A 26,778-nucleotide genomic window follows, 5' to 3' on the forward strand; every position below is an offset into this window, starting at 1 on the left:
ACCCGTGCTGTACCTGCCCTGGGAGTGTTTGATGGGACAGTGTAGAGGGAGCTTTACTCTGTATCTAACCCATGCTGTACCTGCCCTGGGAGTGTTTGATGGGAGAGTGTAGAGGGAGCTTTAATCTGTATCTAACCCGTGCTGTACCTGCCCTGGGAGTGTTTGATGGGACAGTGTAGAGGGAGCTTTACTCTGTATCTAACCCGTGCTGTACCTGCCCTGGGAGTGTTTGATGGGACAGTGATGTGCCTCAAAGAATCCGAGACTCAACGTTAACGGAGCAAAGCAAGGCTTTTATTAACTCAGAAAGTAATACACAGTGGAGAAGTGTCTCTCATCCAGAGATCTGCTGTACTGCCTGTGAGACACGCTGGGGCCTGCTTAAGTAGGGGCCAGGTATGGGCGGAGCCCTACACACAATACAGTACAGGTAAGGAAATGAAACTGAAACTAAACTCCCCTGCTTGTCACAGTCACAGGCACAATCAAACACAGAGAATACAGAGTGCCTGATGAATGACATATTTCATCACAGACAGTGTAGAGGGAGCTTTACTCTGTATCTAACCCGTGCTGTACCTGCCCTGGGAGTGTTTGATGGGAGAGTGTAGAGGGAGCTTTACTCTGTATCTAACCCGTGCTGTACCTGCCCTGGGAGTGTTTGATGGGACAGTGTAGAGGGAGCTTTACTCTGTATCTAACCCGTGCTGTACCTGCCCTGGGAGTGTTTGATGGGGACAGTGTAGCGGGAGCTTTACTCTGTATCTAACCCCGTGCTGTACCTGCCCTGGGAGTGATTGATGGGACAGTGCAGAGGTAGCTTTACTCTGTATCTAACCCGTGCTGTACCTGCCCTGGGAGTGTTTGATGGGGACAGTGTAGAGGGAGCTTTACTCTGTATCTAACCCGTGCTGTACCTGCCCTGGGAGTGTTTGATGGGGACAGTGTAGAGGGAGCTTTACTCTGTATCTAACCCGTGCTGTACCTGCCCTGGGAGTGTTTGATGGGACAGTGTAGAGGGAGCTTTACTCTGTATCTAACCCGTGCTTTACCTGTCCTGGGAGTGTTTGATGGGACAGTCTAGAGGGAGCTTTACTCTGTATCTAGCCCGTGCTGTACCTGCCCTGGGAGTGTTTGATGGGGACAGTGTAGAGGGAGCTTTACTCTGTATCTAACCCGTGCTGTACCTGCCCTGAGTGTGTTTGATGGGACAGTGTAGAGGGAGCTTTACTCTGTATATAACCCGTGCTGTACCTCCCCTGGGAGTGTTTGACGGGACAGCGTAGAGGGAGCTTTACTCTGTATCTAACCCGTGCTGTACCTGTCCAAGGAGTGTTTGATGGGACAGTGTAGAGGGAGCTTTACTCTGTATCTAACCCGTGCTGTACCTGTTCTGGGAGTGTTTGATGGGACAGTGTAGCGGGAGCTTTACTCTGTATCTAACCCGTGCTGTACCTGCCCTGGGAGTGTTTGATGGGACAGTGTAGAGGGAGCTTTACTCTGTATCTAACCCGAGCTGTACCTGCCCTGGGAGTGTTTGAAGGGACAGTGTAGAGGGAGCTTTACTCTGTATCTAACCCGTGCTGTCCCTGCCCTGGGAGTGTTTGATGGGACAGTGTAGAGGGAGCTTTACTCTGTATCTAACCCGTGCTGTACCTGCCCCGGGAGTGTTTGATGGGACAGTGCAGAGGGAGCTTTACTCTGTATCTAACCCGTGCTGTACCTGCCCCGGGAGTGTTTGATGGGACAGTGTAGAGGGAGCTTTACTCTGTATCTAACCCGTGGTGTACCTGCCCCGGCAGTATTTGATGGGACAGTGCAGAGGGAGGTTTACTCTGTATCTAACCCGTGCTGTACCTGCCCTGGGAGTGTTTGATGGGACAGTGTAGAGGGAGCTTTACTCTGTATCTAACCCGTGCTGTACGTGCCCTGGGAGAGTTTGATGGGACAGTGTAGAGGGAGCTTTACTCTGTATCTAACCCGTGCTGTACCTGCCCCGGGAGTGTTTGATGGGACAGTGCAGAGGGAGCTTTACTCTGTATCTAATCCCTGCTGTACCTGCCCTGGGAGTGTTTGATGGGGACAGTGTAGAGGGAGCTTTACTCTGTATCTAACCCCGTGCTGTACCTGCCCCGGGAGTGTTTGATGGGACAGTGTAGAGGGAGCTTTACTCTGTATCTAACCCGTGCTGTACCTGCCCTGGGAGTGTTTGATGGGACAGTGTAGAGGGAGCTTTACTCTGTATCTAACCCGTGCTGTACCTGCCCCGGGAGTGTTTGATGGGACAGTGTAGAGGGAGCTTTACTCTGTATCTAACCCGTGGTGTACCTGCCCTGGGAGTGTTTGATGGGACAGTGTAGAGGGAGCTTTACTCTGTATCTAACCCGTGCTGTACCTGCCCTGGGAGTGTTTGATGGGACAGTGCAGAGGGAGCTTTACTCTGTATCTAACCCGAGCTGTACCTGCCCTGGGAGTGTTTGAAGGGACCGTGTAGAGGGAGCTTTACTCTGTATCTAACCCGTGCTGTACCTGCCCTGGGAGTGTTTGATGGGACAGTGTAGAGGGAGCTTTACTCTGTATGTAACCCGTGCTGTACCTGCCCCGGGAGTGTATAATGGGACAGTGCAGAGGGAGCTTTACTCTGTATCGAACCCGTGCTGTACCTGCCCTGGGAGTGTTTGATGGGACAGTGTAGAGGGAGCTTTACCCTGTATCTAACCCGTGCTGTACTTGCCCTGGGAGTGTTTGATGGGAGAGTGTAGAGGGAGCTTTACTCTGTATCTAACTCGTGCTGTACCTGCCCCGGGAGTGTTTGATGGGACAGTGTCGAGGGATCTTTACTTTGTATCTAACCCGTGGTGTACCTGCCCTGGGAGTGTTTGATGGGACAGTGTAGGGGAGCTTTACTCTGTATCTAACCCGTGCTGTACCTGCCCCGGGAGTGTTTGATGGGACAGTGTAGAGGGAGCTTTACTCTGTATCTAACCCGTGGTGTACCTGCCCCGGGAGTGTTTGATGGGACAGTGTAGAGGGAGCTTTACTCTGTATCTAACCCGTGCTGTACCTGCCCTGGGAGTGTTTGATGGGACAGTGTAGAGGGAGCTTTACTCTGTATCTAACCCGTGCTGTACCTGCCCTGGGAGTGTTTGATGGGACAGTGTAGAGGGAGCTTTACTCTGTATCTAATCCCTGCTGTACCTGCCCTGGGAGTGTTTGATGGGGACAGTGTAGAGGGAGCTTTACTCTGTATCTAACCCCGTGCTGTACCTGCCCCGGGAGTGTTTGATGGGACAGTGCAGAGGGAGCTTTACTCTGTATCTAATCCCTGCTGTACCTGCCCTGGGAGTGTTTGATGGGGACAGTGTAGAGGGAGCTTTACTCTGTATCTAACCCCGTGCTGTACCTGCCCCGGGAGTGTTTGAAGGGACAGTGTCGAGGGAGCTTTACTCTGTATCTAACCCGTGCTGTACCTGCCCTGGGAGTGTTTGATGGGACAGTGTAGAGGGAGCTTTACTCTGTATGTAACCCGTGCTGTACCTGCCCCGGGAGTGTTTGATGGGACAGTGCAGAGGGAGCTTTACTCTGTATCTAACCCGTGCTGTACCTGCCCTGGGAGTGTTTGATGGAACAGTGTAGAGGGAGCTTTACTCTGTATCTAACCCGTGCTGTACCTGCCCTGGGAGTGTTTGATGGGACAGTGTAGAGGGAGCTTTACTCTGCATCTAACCCGTGCTGTACCTGCCCTGGGAGTGTTTGATGGGACAGTGTAGAGGGAGCTTTACTTTGTATCTAACCCGTGGTGTACCTGCCCTGGGAGTGTTTGATGGGACAGTGTAGAGGGAGCTTTACTCTGTATCTAACCCGTGCTGTACCTGCCCCGGGAATGTTTGATGGGACAGTGTAGCGGGAGCTTTACTCTGTATCTAACCCGTGGTGTACCTGCCCCGGGAGTGTTTGATGGGACAGTGTAGAGGGAGCTTTACTCTGTATCTAACCCGTGCTGTACCTGCCCTGGGAGTGTTTGATGGGACAGTGTAGAGGGAGCTTTACTCTGTATCTAACCCGTGCTGTACCTGCCCTGGGAGTGTTTGATGGGAGAGTGTAGAGGGAGCTTTAATCTGTATCTAACCCGTGCTGTACCTGCCCTGGGAGTGTTTGATGGGACAGTGTAGAGGGAGCTTTACTCTGTATCTAATCCCTGCTGTACCTGCCCTGGGAGTGTTTGTTGGGGACAGTGTAGAGGGAGCTTTACTCTGTATCTAACCCCGTGCTGTACCTGCCCCGAGAGTGTTTGATGGGACAATGTAGAGGGAGCTTTACTCTGTATCTAACCCGTGCTGTACCTGCCCCGGGAGTGTTTGATGGGACAGTGTAGAGGGAGCTTTACTCTGTATCTAACCCGTGGTGTACCTGCCCTGGGAGTGTTTGATGGGACAGTGTAGAGGGAGCTTTACTCTGTATCTAACCCGTGCTGTACCTGCCCTGGGAGTGTTTGATGGGACAGTGTAGAGGGAGATTTACTCTGTATCTAACCCGTGCTGCACCTGCCCTGGGAGTGTTTGATGGGACAGTGTAGAGGGAGCTTTACCCTGTATCTAACCCGTGCTGCACCTGCCCTGGGAGTGTTTGATGGGACAGTGTAGAGGGAGATTTACTCTGTATCTAACCCGTGCTGTACCTGCCCTGGGAGTGTTTGATGGGGACAGTGTAGAGGGAGCTTTACTCTGTATCTAACCCGTGCTGTACCTGCCCTGGGAGTGTTTGATGGGACAGTGTAGAGGGAGATTTACTCTGTATCTAACCCGTGCTGTACCTGCCCTGGGAGTGTTTGAAGGGACAGTGTAGAGGGAGCTTTACTCTGCATCTAACCCGTGCTGCACCTGCCCTGGGAGTGTTTGATGGGGACAGTGTAGAGGGAGCTTTACTCTGTATCTAACCCGTGCTGTACCTGCCCTGGGAGTGTTTGAAGGGACAGTGTAGAGGGAGCTTTACTCTGCATCTAACCCGTGCTGCACCTGCCCTGGGAGTGTTTGATGGGGACAGTGTAGAGGGAGCTTTACTCTGTATCTAACCCATGCTGTACCTGCCCTGGGAGTGTTGGAAGGGACAGTGTAGAGGGAGCTTTACTCTGCATCTAACCCGTGCTGTACCTGCCCTGGGAGTGTTTGATGGGGACAGTGTAGAGGGAGCTTTACTCTGTATCTAACCCGTGCTGTACCTGCCCTGGGAGTGTTTGATGGGGACAGTGTAGAGGGAGCTTTACTCTGTATCTAACCCATGCTGTACCTGCCCTGGGAGTGTTTGATGGGGACAGTGTAGAGGGAGCTTTACTCTGTATCTAACCCATGCTGTACCTGCCCTGGGAGTGTTTGATGGGGACAGTGTAGAGGGAGCTTTACTCTGTATCTAACCCATGCTGTACCTGCCCTGGGAGTGTTTGATGGGACAGTGTAGAGGGAGCTTTACTCTGTATCTAACCCCGTGCTGTACCTGCCCTGGGAGTGTTTGATGGGGACAGTGTAGAGGGAGCTTTACTCTGTATCTAACCCATGCTGTACCTGCCCTGGGAGTGTTTGATGGGACAGTGTAGAGGGAGCTTTACTCTGTATCTAACCCGTGCTGTACCTGCCCTGGGAGTGTTTGATGGGGACAGTGTAGAGGGAGCTTTACTCTGTATCTAACCCGTGCTGTACCTGCCCTGGGAGTGTTTGATGGGGACAGTGTAGAGGAAGCTTTACTCTGTATCTAACCCGTGCTGTACCTGCCCTGGGAGTGTTTGATGGGAGAGTGTAGAGGGAGCTCATGATGCCCCGAAGTGCTGCTGCCTCCTCCCTGAGACATTGTTATTAACCAGACCAGGACTTTAGCAACTAACCTAAGTTGACCCCTGCAGCTGAAGGATTGAGGGTGTGCAGCACTCTCTGAGGTGCTCTGCTTTGGAGAAGCCAATGAGCTGAGGCCCTGTCTGCCCATTCTCAAGGTTCTGGTGGCTCCCACTGCTGGAGGCAGTGCAGGGGGAGTTCGCCAACCGCGTCCTCGGCCAACATTTCTCCCTGAAGCAAAAGCAACCGGGGAAAAAACTGACCGCTCCTTTGTGGGATCTTGCTGCGCAGAGAAAATGGCTGCCGCGTTCCCCTACGTTGCTGCGGTCGGCTCCCCTCAAAGTTGGAGATGTGTCGAAGATACTTGAGAAGGTGCCCTGCAAATGCAGGTCTAACGCCCTCTGTTCTGTCTCTTGTCTCGTGTTCCAGATGGGGAGCTGTACACAGGAACAACGAATGACTTCCAGGGGATCCAGTCCATCATCTCCCGCAACCTCGGGCACGCCGTCGCGCTTAAAACAGAGGCTTCCTTCAACTGGTTGCAAGGTAGGGGAATTGGCCTCGAACTGGTACAGCTGCGCAGAATGGCGCAAGGGAAAAAAGAACGAAACATAGGAGCAGGAGTCGGCCATTCGGCCCCTCGAGCCTGCTCCGCCATTCAATATGATCATGGCTGATCCTCTCTCTCAATACCATATTCCCGCTCTCTCCCCATACCCCTTGATGCCTTTTGTGTCTAGAAATCTATCGATCTCCTTCTTAAATATATTCAGTGACTTGGCCTCCACAGCCTTCTGTGGTAGAGAATTCCACAGGTTCACCACCCTCTGAGTGAAGACATTTCTCCTCATCTCAGTCCTAAATGTCCTACCCCGTATCCTGAGACTGTGACCCCTCGTTCTAGACCCCCCCCAGCCAGGGGAAACATCCTCCCTGCATCCAGTCTGTCTAGCCCTGTCAGAATTTTATACGTTTCAATGAGATCCCCCTCTCATTCTTCTAAACTCTAGTGAATACAGGACTAGTCGACCCAATCTCTCCTCATACGACAGTCCTGCCATCCCAGGAATCAGTCTGGTGAACCTTCGCTGCACTCCCTCTATGGCAAGTACATCCTTTCTTAGGTAAGGAGACTTAACTACAATTCCTCACGTGCACTCTCTCTCTCTGACAGAGCTCTCCCCTCCGTCTCATTCCCCTTGCCCTTTCCTCACAGCCCTTTAGAGGAATTTCCACCTCCCTTTCAAAAGCCACCGTGGAGGCTGCTCCCCCCCCCCCCGCACTGCTTTGGGGGTCGGGCTTTCCACGTCCCAGCAGCCCTCTACCTAAAAAGATTCTCCGAAGCTCTCCCTTCGGATGAGCGAACCAAATGTAACAGTTCCAAGTTTGCTGACGACATGAAACTAGGTGGGGTTAGATATATTTCTTAAGACTAAAGGGATCAAGGGATATGGGGAGAAGGCAGGGACAGGGTACTGAGTTTGGATGATCAGCCATGATCGCATTGAATGGCGGAGCAGGCTCGAGGGGCCGAATGACCGACTCCTGCTCCTATCTTCGATGTTTCACCCGACTCTGGCTACAGCTGAGCGCCATTCCACCGAGCAGAACTTCTGATTATAAATCGGTGCCGCTCCCTCCCAGCCTCCGGCCCCTGAAAAGGATGTTGGCTTTGCAGATGTTTCCTCCTGCAAGACTTAACGGTTTAGAGTTAAATCTGAAATATATGATGCGTGTCTTTTGGTTCGATTGACTGCAGTGACTAAACCGCCGATTAAGAAGCAGTGTCAACTCAACGGTTCCGGAGTCGCTGCATCTAAAATCGCGGGCAACAGGCCAAGGCGAAGGGTTAATATTACGGCAATATAAAGAGGACTCGATAGCGGTGTAACATTAGTACGAAAGCACAACACCGCGGAGGCTGGGAACCCGAAATAGAAACAGAAGATGCAGGAAACGCTTGTCAGGTCAGGCAGCAACCGCGGAGAGAGAAACAGAGTTCACGTTTCAGGTCGGTGACCTTTGGTCAGATCTGGAAAAGGTCAGAGATGTAACAGGTTTTAAGCAAGTGTCGGGGGGCAGGGAGAGGAGGAAAGAACAGAAGGTGAGGTCTGTGATAGGGCGGAAGGCAGGAGAGATTAAATGACAAAAGGGATGATGGTGCGAGGCAGGAGGAGATGGTAATGGGACAAGTTAAGAAACGAAAGATGGGTCTAGAAGAGGTGTAAATGGGGATGGCAGAATGAAATTCAATCCGGAGAAGTGTGAGGTAATGCATTTGGGGAGGGCTAACAAGGAAAGGGAATACACATTAAATGGTAGGACACTGAGTAGTGTAGAGGAACAAAGGGACCTTGGAGTGCATGTCCACAGAAGGTAGCAGGCCAGGTAGATAAGGTGGTTAAGACGGCATACAGAATGCTTGCCTTTGTTAGCCGTGGCACAGAATACAAGAGCAGGGGGGTTATGCTTCAACTGTATAAAACACTAGTTAGGCCTCAGCTAGAGTACTGCGTGCAGTTCTGGTCACCACATTACAGGAAAGATGTGATTGCACTAGAGAGGGTACAGAGGAGATTTACAAGGATGTTGCTGGGAGTAGAGAATCTCGGCTATGAGGAAAGACTGGACAGGCTGGGTCTGTTTTCCTTGGAACAGCGGAGGCTGAGGAGAGACCTTATTGAGGTGTATAAAATTATGAGGGGCCTAGATAAAGTGGATAGAAATTACCTATTTCCCTTAGCAGAGGGGCCAAAAACCAGGGGGCACAGATTTAAAGTAATTGGTCGGAGGTTTAGAGGGGATTTGAGGGGAAATTTCTTCACCCAGAGGGTGTTGGGGGTCTGGAACTCACTGCCTGAAAGGGTGGTAGAGGCAGGAACCCTCACAACATTCAAAAAGTACTTGGATGTGCACTTGGGATGCTCTAACCTGCAGGGCTACGGACCAAGTGCTGGGAAGTGGGATTAGGCTGGAGAGCTCTTTGTTGGCCGGCGCGGACACGATGGGCTGGAATAGAAACATAGAAGATAGGAGCAGGAGTAGGCCATTCGGCCCCTCGAGCCTGCTCCGCCATTTAAAGTGATCATGGCTGATCATCCAAATTCAGTACCCTGTCCCTGCCTTCTTCCCATACCCCTTGATCCCTTTAGCCTTAAGAAATATATCTAACTCCTTCTTGAATATATTTAATAAGTTGGCCTCAACTGCCTTCTGTGGTAGAGAATTCCACAGGTTCACCACTCTCTGGGTGAAGAAATTCCTCCTCATCTCAGTCCTAAATGGCTTACCCCTTATCCTTAGACTGTGACCCCTGGTTCTGGACTCCCCCGCCATCGGGAACATCCTTCCTGCATCTAGTCTGTCTAGTCCTGTTAGAATTTTATAAGTTCCAAGAATGGCCTCCTTCCGCACTATAACTTTCTATGATTCTATCTCTCCCGCGCCAGATCCGACGTTCGTGGGCTCCACCTTCGTCCCGGAGCCCGAGGGCGACAAGATCTATTTCTTCTTCACCGAAACCAGGAGCAAGTCGGAGCTGTTACAGAAGATGAGCATGTCTCTGGTGGCCCGAGTCTGCAAGGTGAGGGAAGCATGCCCCCCCTTCTGAACGTGGCGCCGCTCACCACCCCTCCGGATAACCTCCTGTGGTTAATGGTTTTTTTGCGCTCGCGAGGCCGAGGGGTGCCAGCGCTGGGTCGGGATTTTAATCCGGGGGGGGGGCCAGGTCGGGAGAACGTGTTCCCCGCAGGCCCGGCTGAATTTAACGGCCGGGTTCTGATTAGCATTAGAAAGAATCATAAGAACATAAGAAACAGGAGCAGGAATAGGCCACTCGGCCCCTCGAGCCTGCTGCACCATTCAATAAGATCATGGCTGATCTTGGGCTCAAAGCCACTTCCCTGCCCGCTCCCCATAACTCTTCACTCCTTTATCTTGTAAAAATCTGTATCTCCACCTTGAATATATTTAATGACCCAGCCTCCACGGCTCTCTGGGGCAGAGAATTCCACAGATTTACGACCCTCTGAGAGAAGAAATTCCTCCTCATCTCAGTTCTGAAAGGGCGACCCTTTATTCTGAAACTATGCCCCCTAGTTCTAGATTTCCCCACGAGGGGAAACATCCTCTCTGCATCTACTCTGTCGAGCCCCCTCAGTATCTTATATGTTTCAATAAGATCACCTCTCATTCTTCTAAATTCCACTGAGTATAGGCCCAGCCTGCTCAACCTTTCCTCATAAGTCAACCCTCTCATCTCAGGAATCAACCTGGTGAATCGTCTCTGAACTGCTTCCCGCCGGCAGCCAGATGGGAGAGGCTGCCCGGCTGCGGGTGGGTAGGCCTGCGGCACTAGGCCACAGAGAGGAGGGAGGGAAGGCCGGTGGGGGGGTGGCTGGGGGCGGTGGTTGGGAACCGGAGAATGATCGGGTGCGTGGGGGGGCCGAGGAGGAGGTCAGAGGCCGGAGGATAGAGGGAGGGGATCGAAGGCCTCGGGTGGGGGTGGGTAGATCGGGGGGGGGGGTTGGGGGGGCGCTATCGGAAGGGTCATGGGGGGGGGGCTGTCCGACCACAGCAGGTGGGCAAGGCAGGGTCGCTGGATCCAGCAGGTCAGCATAAAGGCTCTTAGCTCCTGGATCCAGCAGTCCTCGCCTTACTTTACCATGGCCCGGGAACGGTAGCATAGGGGTAATGTCACTGGGCTAATAATCCAAAGTAATGATCCATAGACGTGAGTTCCCACCACGGCAGCTGCGGAATTTAAATTCAGTTAATTAAATAAATCTGGAATAATGACTAGTATCAGTAATGGTAACCATGAAACTACCGGATTGTCGTACAAACCCATCTGGTTCATTAATGTCCTTTAGGGAAGGAAATCTACCACCCTTACCCGGTCTGGCCGGGTATATGTGACTCCAGACCCACAGCAATGTGGTTGACTCTCAACAGCCCTCTGCAATGGCCCAGCGAGCCACTCCGTCGTCAAGAAGGCGGCTCACCACCACCTTCTTCAGGGATGGGCAATAAATGCCGGCCTTGCCAGCGACGCCCACATCCCATAAACGAATTTAAAAAAAAGTCAAGAGTTAAATTTGGAATGGTGGATCGCGCCAACCTCGTTGTAATGTTTAAACAGGCCGCCCGCCTCCTGGCAGTGGGTTGGCTGCCCGCCTCCGCTAATACCGGGCGGGTTGGAGTCGGGATTCGGTTTGTTAACTCTTTAATCTGACCCCTGACCCCAACGCACCCGTTTTGTGGGGTTAAAATTGATCTCCCGGTGCCAAAGCCAATCACAAGGCTCCACTGAGAGGGTTATCTGGTATCTGCTGTGGGAGGTACGTTATCTGTGCGCGCACATAAAGCTTATTTCCAGATCGCCCTCCCCCTGATTGCCCAGTTACCCCACCGCCCCCCCATCCTGGGACTGAGCCACGCCCCCCCCAAAAAAGGAACGGTCTCGGCCCCGGGTTCAACAGCTGGCTTCTTGCTGACAGCCAAGCACAGGCCCAAGTCAGCTGTGATCCCCTCTTAAGGTCGAAGGCAGTGTTGACGCTCCCCCCGGGCAGGCTCACTCAAGGATGGCCGCGCGCCTGCGAGCTTCCAGCGCTGTGCACCGTATCCCAGTCCCACCGAAAGCATGGTCGGGCCACGAGCTGTCCCGTCGTGCTCAGTGTCCTCAGGAGGGAATAAAAGAGTTGGAAGAGAGAAAGAGATAGCAGGAGAGAGAGAGAGAGAGAGAGAGAATGAGAGACAAGGAGCACCAAAGTGGAAAATAAGATCATAAGAATTGATGTAAAAAGACTAGTGAGTGCTTGGTTTGAGTATAAAACAAGGCTTTAATCAACTGTTTCACAACCATGAGATTCTAGTTACATCACTAGTTCCTGGTTACAGAAACGTCCTGAGCAAGCTGGGCCCACACCCGAGTATTTAGACTCCTTGGACGGCGCCACCAGCTGGCCGCCCAGTGTTACTTCATGAGTCATGATAAGATTCATGACAAGAATTAGGAGCAGGAGTCGGCCATTCGGCCCCTCGAGTCCGCTCCGCCATTCAATGAGATCAGGGCTGATCTTCGACCTCAACTCCACTTTCCCGCCCGATCCCCATATCCCTCGATTCCCCTCGAGTCCAAAAATCTATCGATCTTGGCCTTGAATATACTCAACGACTGAGCCTCCACAGCCCTCTGGGGCAGAGAATTCCAAAGATTCACCGCCCTCTGAGTGAAGAAATTCCTCCTCATCTCAGTCCTCAATGGCCGACCCCTTATCCTGAGACTGTGACCCCTGGTTCTAGACTCTCCAGCCAGGGGGAAACAGCCTCTCGGCATCTACCCTGTCAATCCCCCTCAGAATCTTGTATGTTTCAATGAGATCACCTCTCATTCTTCTAAACTCCAGAGAGTATCGGCCCAATCTACTCAATCTTGCCTCAAAATCATAATGGCTGTCTTGTTTTGCACACTTTGTACAAAAATAATAAATTGCAGGACAACGGAGTATTACAATTTAAACTCTTTTATGAAGCATCAGGTCTGTAAGCTTTCTCAATCAATACAGCACCGTTTGGACAAGATGGAGTCAGGACCCCCTGGGTCTTCTAAACAATAGCCGTCCTTACAGATGCCTGCAGGCCAATGATAATTCAGTATGCAAATGTTACAATGGCTAGGCTTTTAAGGCATTTTTAAGTCAGCACAAACTAAAAGGACTTGGCTTCTTGGCTCAGAGCGATGTTGGCGGAGAGCGGGTGCTGCAGAAGCGCTGGACTACATTCCTCAAGGCCCAGATACTGTGCTACCTCCCCGAAGACCGATTCCCGTTCAACGTACTTCAGGACTTCTTTGTTTCTGAGGATGAGGACGAACCAATGTTCTACGGCGTCTTTAGCTCACAGTGGTATGGCAAAAAAAAAACACAAACCAATCTTTTTGTTGGATGTTGTGTGTGGTTGGTTGGCTGTTTGGTGTTACATAGAAACATAGAAGATAGGAGCAGGAGTCGGCCATTCGGCCCCTCGAGCCTGTTCCGCCATTTAATGAGATCATGGCTGATCATCCAAATTCAGTACCCGGTCCCTGCCTTCTCCCCATATCCCTTGATCCCTTTAGCCTTAAGAAATATATCCAACTCCTTCTTGAATATATTTAATGAATTGGCCTCCACTGCCTTCTGTGGTAGAGAATTCCACAGGTTCACCACTCTCTGGGTGAAGAAATTCCTCCTCATCTCTGTCCTAAATGGTTTACCCCTTATCCTTAAACTGTGACCCCTGGTTCTGGACTCCCCCGACCATCGGGAACATCCTTCCTGCATCCAGTCTGTCTAGTCCTGTTAGAATTTTATAAGTTTCAATGAGATCCCCTCTCATTCTTCTAAACTCCAGCGAGTATAAGCCCAATCGACCCACTCTCTCCTCATACGTCATTCCTGCCATCCCAGGTATCAGCCTGGTGAATCTTCGCTGCACTCCCTCCATGGCAAGAACATCCTTCCTCAGATAAGGCGACCAAAACTGCACACAATACTCAAGATGTGTGTGTATTGGGCAGGAGTTGTGTGTTATATGTTAGGTGGTGTTGGATGGCGTGTGTTGTGCAGGAGTTGTTGGGTGTTGCGTATTATATGTTAGGTGTTGGATGGCATGTGCTGGGCAGGAGTTGTTGGATGTTGCGTGTTATATGTTCATTGTTGTACGCTGGTTCTTGGATGCTGGGTATCTGAAATCACTTGTGAAAGCCCTGTGATTTGAGAAGCAACACATTGTTAATAAGTTTATTCACTGCAGACTTAATTTCCTCTTTAGTTTCGTGGGGTTTTCAGTTGTGTCAGGCAAACACTATGTCATTATTGTAAATGTGGCCGTCACTCTGATCCTGATACGACTTTGTGTTACTTTAGAAACAAGGCCAGGCCACGGAACTCAACAAGCCCGTCCTTTTCCTATAGACTTACCCCATCTACTCTCAACATATCCTTCAGTGTCAGCCGTGGCACAGTGGGTCGCACTCTCTCTCGCCTCTGAGTCAGAGGTTGTGGGTTCAAGTCCCACTCCAGAGACTTGAGCACAAAATCCAGGCTGACACTCCCAATATCACCCTACACCCTGTACCATCCTGCACGCAACAGCACCCAACATCCAAAACAGTCCAACACTGAGCAGTGTCCAATAGGATCTTGCACCCTTAATATCGAACACTTAATCTGCACCAACGTTAAACACTCTACACCCAACAGCGCCCTACACCCAACAGCGCTCTACACCCAACAGCGCCCTACACCCAACAGCGCTCTACACCCAACAGCACTCTACACCCAACAGCACTCGACACCCAACAGCGCCCTACACCCAACAGCACTCTACACCCAACAGCACTCTACACCCAACAGCACCCTACACCCAACAGCACCATACACCCAACAGCACTCTACACCCAACAGCACCCTACACCCAACAGCACCATACACCCAACAGCACTCTACACCCAACAGCACTCTACACCCAACAGCACTCTACACCCAACAGCACTCTACACCCAACAGCGCTCTACACCCAACAGCACCCTACACCCAACAGCACCCTACACCCAACAGCACTCTACACCCAACAGAACCCTACACCCAACAGCACCCTACACCCAACAGCGCTCTACACCCAACAGCACTCTACACCCAACAGAACCCTACACCCAACAGCACCCTACACCCAACAGCGCTCTACACCCAACAGCACTCTACACCCAACAGAACCCTACACCCAACAGCACTCTACACCCAACAGAACCCTACACCCAACAGCACCCTACACCCAACAGCACCCTACACCCAACAGCGCTCTACACCCAACAGCACTCTACACCCAACAGAACCCTACACCCAACAGCACTCTACACCCAACAGCACTCTACACCCAACAGCACCCTACACCCAACAGCGCTCTACACCCAACAGCACTCTACACCCAACAGCACCCAACACCCAACAGCGCTCTACACCCAACAGCACTCTACACCCAACAGAACCCTACACCCAACAGAACACTACACCCAACAGCACTCTACACCCAACAGCACCCTACACCCAACAGAACCCTACACCCAACAGCACCCTACACCCAACAGCACCCTACACCCAACAGCGCTCTACACCCAACAGCACTCTACACCCAACAGAACCCTACACCCAACAGCGCTCTACGCCCAACAGCGCTCTACACCCAACAGCACCATACACCCAACAGCACTCTACACCCAACAGAACCCTACACCCAACAGCGCCCTACACCCAACAGCGCCCTACACCCAACAGCACCCTACACCCAACAGCGCTCTACACCCAACAGCACCCTACACCCAACAGAACCCTACACCCAACAGAACCCTACACCCAACAGAACCCTACACCCAACAGCGCTCTACACCCAACAGCACTCTACACCCAACAGCACTCTACACCCAACAGCACCCTACACCCAACAGCACTCTACACCCAACAGCGCCCTACACCCAACAGCACTCTACACCCAACAGCACTCTACACCCAACAGCACCCTACACCCAACAGCACCCTACACCCAACAGCACTCTACACCCAACAGCACTCTACACCCAACAGCACTCTACACCCAACAGCACTCTACACCCAACAGCGCTCTACACCCAACAGCACCCTACACCCAACAGCGCCCTACACCCAACAGAACCCTACACCCAACAGAACCCTACACCCAACAGCGCTCTACACCCAACAGCACCCTACACCCAACAGCGCTCTACACCCAACAGCGCACTACACCCAACAGCACCCTACACCCAACAGCACCCTACACCCAACAGCACCCTACACCCAACAGCGCTCTACACCCAACAGCACCCAACACCCAACAGCACCATACACCCAACAGCACTCTACACCCAACAGAACCCTACACCCAACAGAACCCTACACCCAACAGCACCCTACACCCAACAGCACCCTACACCCAACAGCACCCTACACCCAACAGCGCTCTACACCCAACAGCGCTCTACACCCAACAGCACCCTACACCCAACAGCACCATACACCCAACAGCACTCTACACCCAACAGAACCCTACACCCAACAGCACCCTACACCCAACAGCGCTCTACACCCAACAGCACTCTACACCCAACAGAACCCTACACCCAACAGCACTCTACACCCAACAGCACCCTACACCCAACAGCACCCTACACCCAACAGCGCTCTACACCCAACAGCACCCTACACCCAACAGCACCCTACACCCAACAGCACTCTACACCCAACAGCACCCTACACCCAACAGCGCTCTACACCCAACAGCGCTCTACACCCAACAGCACCCTACACCCAACAGCACTCTACACCCAACAGAACCCTACACCCAACAGAACCCTACACCCAACAGAACCCTACACCCAACAGCGCCCTACACCCAACAGCGCCCTACACCCAACAGCACCCTACACCCAACAGCGCTCTACACCCAACAGCACCCTACACCCAACAGCACCATACACCCAACAGCACTCTACACCCAACAGAACCCTACACCCAACAGAACCCTACACCCAACAGAACCCTACACCCAACAGAACCCTACACCCAACAGCGCTCTACACCCAACAGCACTCTACACCCAACAGCACTCTACACCCAACAGCGCCCTACACCCAACAGCACTCTACACCCAACAGCGCCCTACACCCAACAGCACTCTACACCCAACAGCACTCTACACCCAACAGCACCCTACACCCAACAGCACCCTACACCCAACAGCACTCTGCACCCAACAGCACTCTACACCCAACAGCACCCTACACCCAACAGCACTCTACACCCAACAGCGCTCTACACCCAACAGCGCTCTACACCCAACAGCACTCTACACCCAACAGCACCCTACACCCAACAGCACCCTACACCGAACAGCACTCTACACCCAACAGCACTCTACACCCAACAGCACCCTACACCCAACAGCGCTCTACACCCAACAGCACCCTACACCCAACAGCACCATACACCCAACAGCACTCTACACCCAACAGAACCCTACACCCAACAGAACCCTACACCCAACAGCGCTCTACACCCAACAGCGCCCTACACCCAACAGCGCTCTACACCCAACAGCGCTCTACACCCAACAGCACCCTACACCCAACAGCACCCTACACCCAACAGCACCCTACACCCAACAGCGCTCTACACCCAACAGCGCTCTACACCCAACAGCACCCTACACCCAACAGCACTCTACACCCAACAGAACCCTACACCCAACAGAACCCTACACCCAACAGAACCCTACACCCAACAGCACCCTACACCCAACAGAACCCTACACCCAACAGAACGCTACACCCAACAGAACCCTACACCCAACAGCGCTCTACACCCAACAGCACCCTACACCCAACAGAACCCTACACCCAACAGCGCTCTACACCCAACAGCACCCTACACCCAACAGCACTCTACACCCAACAGCACCCTACACCCAACAGCACTCTACACCCAACAGCGCTCTACACCCAACAGCGCTCTACACCCAACAGCACTCTACACCCAACAGCACCCTACACCCAACAGCACCCTACACCCAACAGCACCTACACCCAACAGCGCTCTACACCCAACAGCACCCTACACCCAACAGCACCCTACACCCAACAGCACTCTACACCCAACAGCACCCTACACCCAACAGCGCTCTACACCCAGCAGCGCTCTACACCCAACAGCACCCTACACCCAACAGCACCCTACACCCAACAGCACCCTACACCCAACAGCGCTCTACACCCAACAGCACCCTACACCCAACAGCACTCTACACCCAACAGCACCCTACACCCAACAGCGCTCTACACCCAACAGCGCTCTACACCCAACAGAACCCTACACCCAACAGCACCCTACACCCAACAGCACCATACACCCAACAGCACTCTACACCCAACAGCGCTCTACACCCAACAGAACCCTACACCCAACAGAACCCTACACCCAACAGCACTCTACACCCAACAGCGCTCTACACCCAACAGAACCCTACACCCAACAGAACCCTACACCCAACAGCACTCTACACCCAACAGAACCCTACACCCAACAGCACTCTACACCCAACAGAACCCTGCACCCAACAGCACTCTACACCCAACAGAACCCTACACCCAACAGCGCCCTACACCCAACAGCACTCTACACCCAACAGCGCTCTACACCCAACAGCACTCTACACCCAACAGCACTCTACACCCAACAGCGCCCTACACCCAACAGAACCCTACACCCAACAGCACCCTACACCCAACAGCACTCTACACCCAACAGCACTCTACACCCAACAGCACCCTACACCCAACAACACTCTACACCCAACAGCACTCTACACCCAACAGCGCTCTACACCCAACAGCACCCTACACCCAACAGCACCCTACACCCAACAGAACCCTACACCCAACAGCACCCTACACCCAACAGCACCCTACACCCAACAGCACCCTACACCCAACAGCACCCTACACCCAACAGCGCTCTACACCCAACAGCACCCTACACCCAACAGAACCCTACACCCAACAGCACTCTACACCCAACAGCACCCTACACCCAACAGCACCCTACACCCAACAGCACCCTACACCCAACAGTGCTCTACACCCAACAGCACCCTACACCCAACAGCACCCTACACCCAACAGCACCCTACACCCAACAGCACTCTACACCCAACAGCACTCTACACCCAACAGCGCTCTACACCCAACAGCACCCTACACCCAACAGCACCCTACACCCAACAGCACCCTACACCCAACAGCACCCTACACCCAACAGCACCCTACACCCAACAGCACTCTACACCCAACAGCACTCTACACCCAACAGCGCTCTACACCCAACAGCACTCTACACCCAACAGCACCCTACACCCAACAGCACCCTACACCCAACAGCACTCTACACCCAACAGCACTCTACACCCAACAGCGCTCTACACCCAACAGCACTCTACACCCAACAGCACCCTACACCCAACAGCACCCTACACCCAACAGAACCCTACACCCAACAGAACCCTGCACCCAACAGCACCCTACACCCAACAGCACTCTACACCCAACAGAACCCTACACCCAACAGCACTCTACACCCAACAGCACTATACACCCAACAGCACTCTACACCCAACAGAACCCTACACCCAACAGAACCCTACACCCAACAGCACTCTACACCCAACAGAACCCTACACCCAACAGCACTCTACACCCAACAGAACCCTACACCCAACAGCACCCTACACCCAACAGCACCCTACACCCAACAGCACTCTACACCCAACAGCACTCTACACCCAACAGCACCATACACCCAACAGCACTCTACACCCAACAGAACCCTACACCCAACAGCACCCTACACCCAACAGCACCCTACACCCAACAGCACTCTACACCCAACAGCACCATACACCCAACAGCACCATACACCCAACAGCACCCTACACCCAACAGCACCCTACATCCAACAGCACCCTACACCCAACAGCACCCTTCGGCAGCAACTCCCAAACCCGCGACCTCTTCCCCTAGAAGGACAAGGGCAGCAGGCGCGTGGGAACACCACCACCTCCAAGTTCCCCTCCAAGTCACACACACCATCCCGACTTGGAAATATATCGGGCCGTTCCTTCATCGTCGCTGGGTCAAAATCCTGGAACTCCCCCCCTAACAGCACTGTGGGAGCACCTTCACCACACGGACTGCAGCGGTTCAAGAAGGTGGCTCACCACCACCTTCTCAAGGGCAACTAGGGATGGGCAATAAATGCTGGGCCTTGCCAGCGACGCCCACAACCCATAAACGAATAAAAAAAAACCTTGCTGACATGAATCAGTCATTCATGAAAGAAAGACTTATGAAATAACACTGAGCGGCCTGCGGGCGGCGCTGTCCAGGGAGAGTATAAATACTCGGGCACGGGCCCAGCTTGCGCAGGGCATTCTTTAACAGGAACTAGTGAAGGACACAACTAGACCTCCATGTTGTAAAACAGTTGATTAAAGCTTTGTTTAACGCTTAGACCAAATGCCTAGTAGTTTTCTTACGTCACTTGCATTCCACAGCACCCTACAACTGACACCCAATATTCACTTAGTGACTTCGTGAAACTTCCGAAAACACTTGGCCACGCTGTTGAATTTGACTGATGTCTTGAGATTGGGAAAAATGTGGCCGAGCAGAGAGGGTATAGGAAGAGAATTTCAGAGCGCAGGGCAAGAAACACAACCAACTGTCTCCCTTTCTATTGGCTGCTGGTAACCGATTCCACATCTTGCTTGCCCTTTGCGTGAGAAGGTTCCCTGGATGGTCATTGGCGTAAGAAAACTACTCGGCACTTGGTCTAAGCGTTAAACAAAGCTTTAATCAACTGTTTTACAACATGGAGGTCTAGTTGTGTCCTTCACTAGTTCCTGTTAAGAATGTCCTGCGCAAGCTGGGCCCGTGCCCGAGTATTTATACTCTCCCTGGACAGCGCCACCCGCAGGCCGCTCAGTATTATTTCATAAGTCTTTCTTTCATGAATGACAAGATTCACGTCAGTCGTACTCGTTCCTAACCTTCCGTCTTTATCCCGCGCCGGTTGTTGCTTTCCAGGTTCCGGGGCAGCTCTGGCAGCTCGGCGGTCTGCGCCTTCACTCTCCGCGACATTCAGAAGGTGTTCGAGGGACAGTACAAGATGCTGAGCAGAGAGACCCAGAGCTGGTCGACATATACCAGCGACCTGCCGGAGCCTCGGCCCGGGGCGGTGAGTGACCGTTCATTTTTAGCAAGAGGGGCTCACCCTTTCAGATAAATAATGAGATCTGCAAATCGGAATGGGAATTACAGGATATTGTATACGTGTGGTAAACCACTGTTTGTATTCCACTGTGTACATGCCTGGACATGCCTCGGCTGACGTCCCCAGGGCCGGTCCTACTGAGAAGGCACGTGAGGACCCATAAAACGGACCCCCTGGTCGAGAGGGTCGACCTCCTCCACGCCAACCCCCAGTATGCTTACATTGCATACCCGGACGGGCGGGAGGACACAGTCTCCATAAGAGACCTTGCACCCTCGGGGGCCGCAGTAACCCACTACTCACTACCACCCCCCCCCACGATCCGATATCCAGCCCCAGCAGACGGCAGGCCTGGGCCCCGCGACCCGCTCGACATCTACGAGGACGACACGCCTGTGCCACAGCCCACGCAGGACTCGACGCCGGAAGCTTCACTACCCCTGCCGGAGCAGTCACCTTTATACTAGGACTTGTGGGAGGAGTCAGCCGAGGCATGTCCAGGCATGTACACAGTGGAATACAAACAGTGGTTTACCACAATACGTATTAAGTTGGACCTCCCACGGCATTGCTCCCACTACTTTGGGGGTTGACATTGCTTTATAGAGACAGGACTGTTATACAGGAAACTCTCGATTTACCGGCACCTAAATAACCGGAAATCTCTGTTAACCGGCAAAATTCAGGAGTAGGTTCAGGTTAGTTTTACTTCATATTACAGGAGACTTTGGTTTATCCGGAGGTTGTATGTCCGGAAACCTCGATCCACCGGCAGAAATCAGCAGCCATTTTGGTTAGGTTTTTTTTCTTCTCCAAGCATTTTTTTTAACAGTCAGGCTCTGGAAAGCATCTCTGTAGCTTAGCAACAGCTTCAGTGACGCTTTCCAGGTACGGGCTGAGCGTTTACAAGCTGTTGCTAAGCAACAGTGTTTGTTGTCAGATACGGAGATGAAAACCTCCGTACCCTTCAACATTAGCGCTGGTCTATCCGGGAGTTTTGATCTAACGGCAGCAGCTCGGTCCCGTCGGTGCCGGATATCGCGAAGTTTCCTGTACTGGCAGTTCCTGGATCTGTGGCTGTGTAACTGGGGTTCCTGCACATGTTGCTAAGCAACAGGGAAGCCTGGATTTGTTGCTGTGTACGGAGCTCTCGTACCTTTTAAACTATACCTCCCTGTTTGATAAACCGGCACCACGCCGGTCCCGTCGGTGCCGGATAATAAAGAGTTTCCTCTCCCGTATTCCCGTGCTGCTAAGGCACTGCAGCGTTTAACCCGACCTGTCGCTTTATGTTCATAAAGTCCAATTGCTATAAATAAGGGGGTGGCGAGCTCAGTTATATGCTGTTGGGGTGGGGGGCTTTTTGCAGGTAGGCGGATGCTTGTAAACTCCTAGCTCCAGGATCAGGCATGAAATGACTGGCTTCCTACCTCTTTAGTGTTACATTTTTCGGCGCTTTCGCATGTGAGTGTGACCGACTCAAGTCCTTTATACGTAGGGGTAGAAAGGGGCATGCATTGCACCCATTTTTCGGGTGGGAAATGGGCACAAATCAGGCCAATTTAGCAGTGGAGCGGGCATTGGACCCACTGCTAGATTCGTGGGACGCCTGTTTTTTTTTAGGCGTCCCTGGCCTATATGAATATGTTAACTCGGGGCCTAATCCATGTCCCCCGTAAACCGCACGGCCTCCCCACGCGGCCTGCCTCCCCCAATACGCGGCCCGTCCAAACCTCTGCGCGTGCGTGGTATCTACAATGGAAAAGCCGGTGAGCGGCCTGCGCGGGATCTTGCAGGTGACTGCGCGGCCGCGGAGCTTAGTGGGAACGCTGGGCCAAATACCTGTTGCAGGAGGGCGCCCCCGGCTCCACAGTTTTGCTGATCGCCCCTGCTCCCCCCCCCCGCCACCCCACCAATGCCTGCCCCAACCCCTCTCCCGGAACGGTCCTGGGGTCTCTAAGTTCAGGGGTGCGCCGTCTTCGCAGCGTCGAGTCTGGGCCCCCGCAACAGGTCCACACCGACGTCATAGATTTCAACTCGGAGAGCGAGGTCAGTAGATGGAGTTTATGCTTGGCCTCGACGGTCATTGGCAAGGTAGCCGGGAGTTGGCCAAGGTCCCTGCTCCTGATCACTGCACAGTGACCCCTGCTCGAATGGGTGTGCATGTGTGGAGATGGTCTGTGATGCCCTGACAGTTGACTAGCCTGTCATCACTCAGTATTGCACCCTGTAGGTGAAGGATGGCCACTTGGGTAAGGTATATGAGGCCAACCTTAGAAGACAAGGGGGAAGAGCTGGGAGTCATTCAAGGAAACACTCCCAGGGCAGGTACAGCACGGGTTAGATACAGAGTAAAGCTCCCTCTACACTGTCCCATCAAACACTCCCAGGGCAGGTACAGCACGGGTTAGATACAGAGTAAAGCTTCCTCTACACTGTCCCCATCAAACACTCCCAGAGCAGGTACAGCACGGGTTAGATACAGAGTAAAGCTCCCTCTACGCTGTCCCCATCAAACACTCCCAGGGCAGGTACAGCACGGGTTAGATACAGAGTAAAGCTCCCTCTACACTGTCCCCATCAAACACTCCCAGGGCAGATACAGCACGGGTTCGATACAGAGTAAAGCTCACTCTACACTATCCCATCAAACGCTCCCAGGGAAGGTACAGCACGGGGGTTTAGATACAGACTAAAGCTCCCTCTACACTGTCCCATCAAGCACTCCCAGGGCAGGTACAGCACGGGTTAGATACAGAGCAAAGCTCCCTCTACACTGTCCCATCAAACACTCCCGGGGCAGGTACAGCACGGGGTTAGATACAGATTAAAGCTCCCTCTACACTGTCCCATCAAACACTGCCAGGGCAGGTACAGCACAAGTTAGATACAGAGTAAAGCTCCCTCTACACTGTCCCCTTCAAACACTCCCAGGGCAGGTACAGCACGGGTTAGATACAGAGTAAATCTCCCTCTACACTGTCCCATCAAACACTCCCAGGGCAGGTACAGCATGGGTTAGATACAGAGTAAAGCTCCCTCTACACTGACCCATCAGACACTCCGGGGCAGGTACAGCACGGGTTAGATACAGAGTAAAGCTCCCTCTACACTGACCCATCAGACACTCCCGGGGCAGGTACAGCACGGGTTAGATACAGAGTAAAGCTCCCTCTACACTGTCCCAGCAAACACTCCCAGGGCAGGTACTGCACGGGTTAGATAAAAAGAGGAAAGAATTCTTCTTCAATTCTTCTCATGTCTCAGTTGGTGTTGGGCCAGCCTTTTTCATCCTGGTTCCTCGCCTCATGCCTTCCTGTCCGTGGTTTCTGCAGTGTAACACGGGACCCTCGATAGATGCGACTCTCAACCTCGTCAAAGACCTTTTCCTAATGGACGAAGTGGTGCATCCCATTGGACGGCGGCCACAGTTGGTGAAGGTGAAGGAGAAGTATGTAAAGATCGCGGTGGACAATGTACCAGGACTCAACGCAGTGAAGCACAGAGTGATGTTCCTCATCACAGGTAGGGACATGTCGCTGAGACACTGCCACAAAAATTCTGTAAAATTAACTGCTACATTTATTTCTTTTATGCTCATCGAGGTAGGATGTTAGTGCCAGGAATGTCAGCAAACAGCACTCCCAGGGCAGGTACAGCACGGGTTAGATACAGAGTAAAGTTCCCTCTGCACTGTCCCATCAAACACTCCCAGGGCAGGTACAGCACGGGTTAGATACAGAGTAAAGCAGGTACAGGACGGGTTAGATACAGAGTAAAGCTCCCTCTACACTGTCCCATCAAACACTCCCAGGGGCAGGTACAGCACGGGTTAGATACAGAGTAAAGCTCCCTCTGCACTGTCCCCATCAAACACTCCCAGGGCAGGTACAGCACGGGTTAGATACAGAGTAAAGCTCCCTCTACATTGTCCCATCAAACACTCCCAGGGCAGGTACAGCACGGGTTAGATACAGAGTAAAGCTCCCTCTACACTGTCCCCATCAAACACTCCCAGGGCAGGTACAGCACGGGTTAGATACAGAGTAAAACTCCCTCTACACTGTCCCATCAAACACTCCCAGGGCAGGTACAGCACGGGTTGGATACAGAGTAAAGCTCCCTCTGCACTGTCCCATCAAACACTCCCAGGGCAGGTGCAGCACGGGTTAGATACAGAGTAAAGCTCCCTCTACACTGTCCCATCAAACACTCCCAGGGCAGGAACAGCACGGGTTAGATACAGAGTAAAGCTCCCTCTGCACTGTCCCATCAAACACTCCCAGGGCAGGTACAGCACGGGTTAGATACAGAGTAAAGCTCCCTCTACACTGTCCCCATCAAACACTCCCAGGGCAGGTACAGCACGGGTTAGATACAGAGTACAGCTCCCTCTACACTGTCCCATCAAACACTCCCAGGGCAGGGACAGCACGGGTTAGATACAGAGTATAGCTCCCTCTGCACTGTCCCACTGGTTGAGGACAAGGTTGAGCTGCAAGCGGTGGCGCGTTGACACATGAGGGACAGTCATTCTGTTGAGGTACGGCCGGCGCCAATGGTTCAATTGAGGAAGTGAGTCGGTGGTGGGTGGACAGAAAAGAGGAAAAGAAATAACCTGAATGCTGTCTCTATTTGACTTTGTTCTCGTTCTTCACCAGACCGTGGTTTCTTGCACAAGGCCCTACATGTGAAGAATGCCTCTTACATCATCGAGGAGATCCAACTGTTTACAACTCCGCAGCTCGTGCGCAGCCTCGTCCTCTCCCCTGAAAAGGTCAGTGACATGAATCTTATCATTTTTGTGAAAATCTATATAAAAAATCGGTACATCTGTCCTTCTGTCCTGCTGTCTGTCTGTCTGTCATCGCGTGTGCGCCTGGGGGGTATGCGCTCGAAAGTTACAGGGCGTACCTACGCGTGCGTTACCTCCAAAGAAAGCTTACGCTTCCGAGACGGTTTTAAGCGTATTTACGTTTCGGCCGGGCTAAAATCGCGCCCGCGGTATCCCAAAAACCTTCAACATTCCGCTCATTAGCATCTCATTATCCGCTCATTAGCGACAGAGTGACCTCGAGCTCGACCAATCGTACGGCGGCTTGCTGCCGCGTGCGGCCGGCCAATCGGTGCGTGTGTCGGCGGTCCTTATCGTTCTGAACCGAGGTGAGTCGCCGCCATCTTGCTTCCATTCTTTTTCCTGCTTTCTGCGTCTTTCTTTCAAATATACATTTCCACCAGAATAATATTGAATTTATTAATTGTTTTTAAATAAATCACTCATTTGTAAACCTAACCTGAACATTCTTTTTCCTACCTTTCCCCGTTTTTTTTCTTAGGCCTCAAAGCCTGCGCCTTTCTTGCCCCAGCCAGGCCCGAGCTAGGTGATTGCGCTTCTGCTAAGCTCCTCACCCCCCCCCCCCCCCCGCCATGTCACGTTACCCAGGGCAACGGGGGTCAGCCACGAGGGTCAGGGTCGCCGCGCGCAGCAGGAGCAGGTGAGACGCGGCGTCTCTGTTCCGCGCTCGGCGGGGGTGGGGGCTCGGCCGCCGGCCGTCTCTCAGAGCCGCAATCGGGCTCGGCCGGGGGGGGTGGGGTGGGGCTCGGCCGCCGGCCGTCTCTCAGAGCCGCAATCAGGCTCGGCCGGGGGGCGGGGCTCGGCCGCCGGCCGTCTCTCAGAGCCGCAATCGGGCTCGGCCGGGGGGGTGGGGTGGGGCTCGGCCGCCGGCCGTCTCTCAGAGCCGCAATCAGGCTCGGCCGGGGGCGGGGCTCGGCCGCCGGCCGCCGGCCGCCTCCTCAGAGCCGCAATCGGGTTCGGCCAGGGGGGGGCGGGGGCTCGGCCCGCCGGCCGTCTCTCAGAGCCGCAATCGGGCTCGGCCGGGGGGGGGTGCAGGGCTCGGCCGCCGGCCGTCTCTCAGAGCCGCAATCGGGCTCGGCCGCCGGCCGTCTCTCAGAGCCGCAATCAGGCTCGGCCGGGGGGGGGGGGTGGCGGGGCTCGGAGAGCAGGGCTCTCGGCCGGGGGGGGGGGCGAGGCTCGGAGAGCGGGGCTCTCGGCCTGGGCCCCTTCCGCCTCCCCCCCTGCC

At 53.3% G+C, this 26,778-nt stretch overlaps 1 protein-coding gene across 2 annotated transcripts in view; it reads left to right on the plus strand.

Annotated features, from left to right (window-relative positions):
* Positions 1-26,778, plus strand: part of LOC147086434 (semaphorin-4B-like) — a 225,931-nt gene that overhangs the window by 178,715 nt on the left and 20,438 nt on the right. For both annotated transcript variants that reach the window (XM_085978535.1, XM_085978536.1), the window contains 6 exons: positions 6,252-6,368; positions 9,272-9,405; positions 12,558-12,727; positions 20,512-20,662; positions 24,034-24,223; positions 25,360-25,475. In XM_085978535.1, the coding sequence (XP_085834661.1) occupies positions 6,252-6,368; positions 9,272-9,405; positions 12,558-12,727; positions 20,512-20,662; positions 24,034-24,223; positions 25,360-25,475 (878 nt within the window). The remainder of the gene's footprint in view (positions 1-6,251; positions 6,369-9,271; positions 9,406-12,557; positions 12,728-20,511; positions 20,663-24,033; positions 24,224-25,359; positions 25,476-26,778) is intronic.

The sequence above is a fragment of the Somniosus microcephalus genome, unplaced genomic scaffold (assembly GCF_052327205.1).
Source record: "Somniosus microcephalus isolate GS21.2 unplaced genomic scaffold, FLI_Smic_1.0 unresolved_chr7, whole genome shotgun sequence".
NCBI lineage: Eukaryota > Metazoa > Chordata > Chondrichthyes > Squaliformes > Somniosidae > Somniosus > Somniosus microcephalus.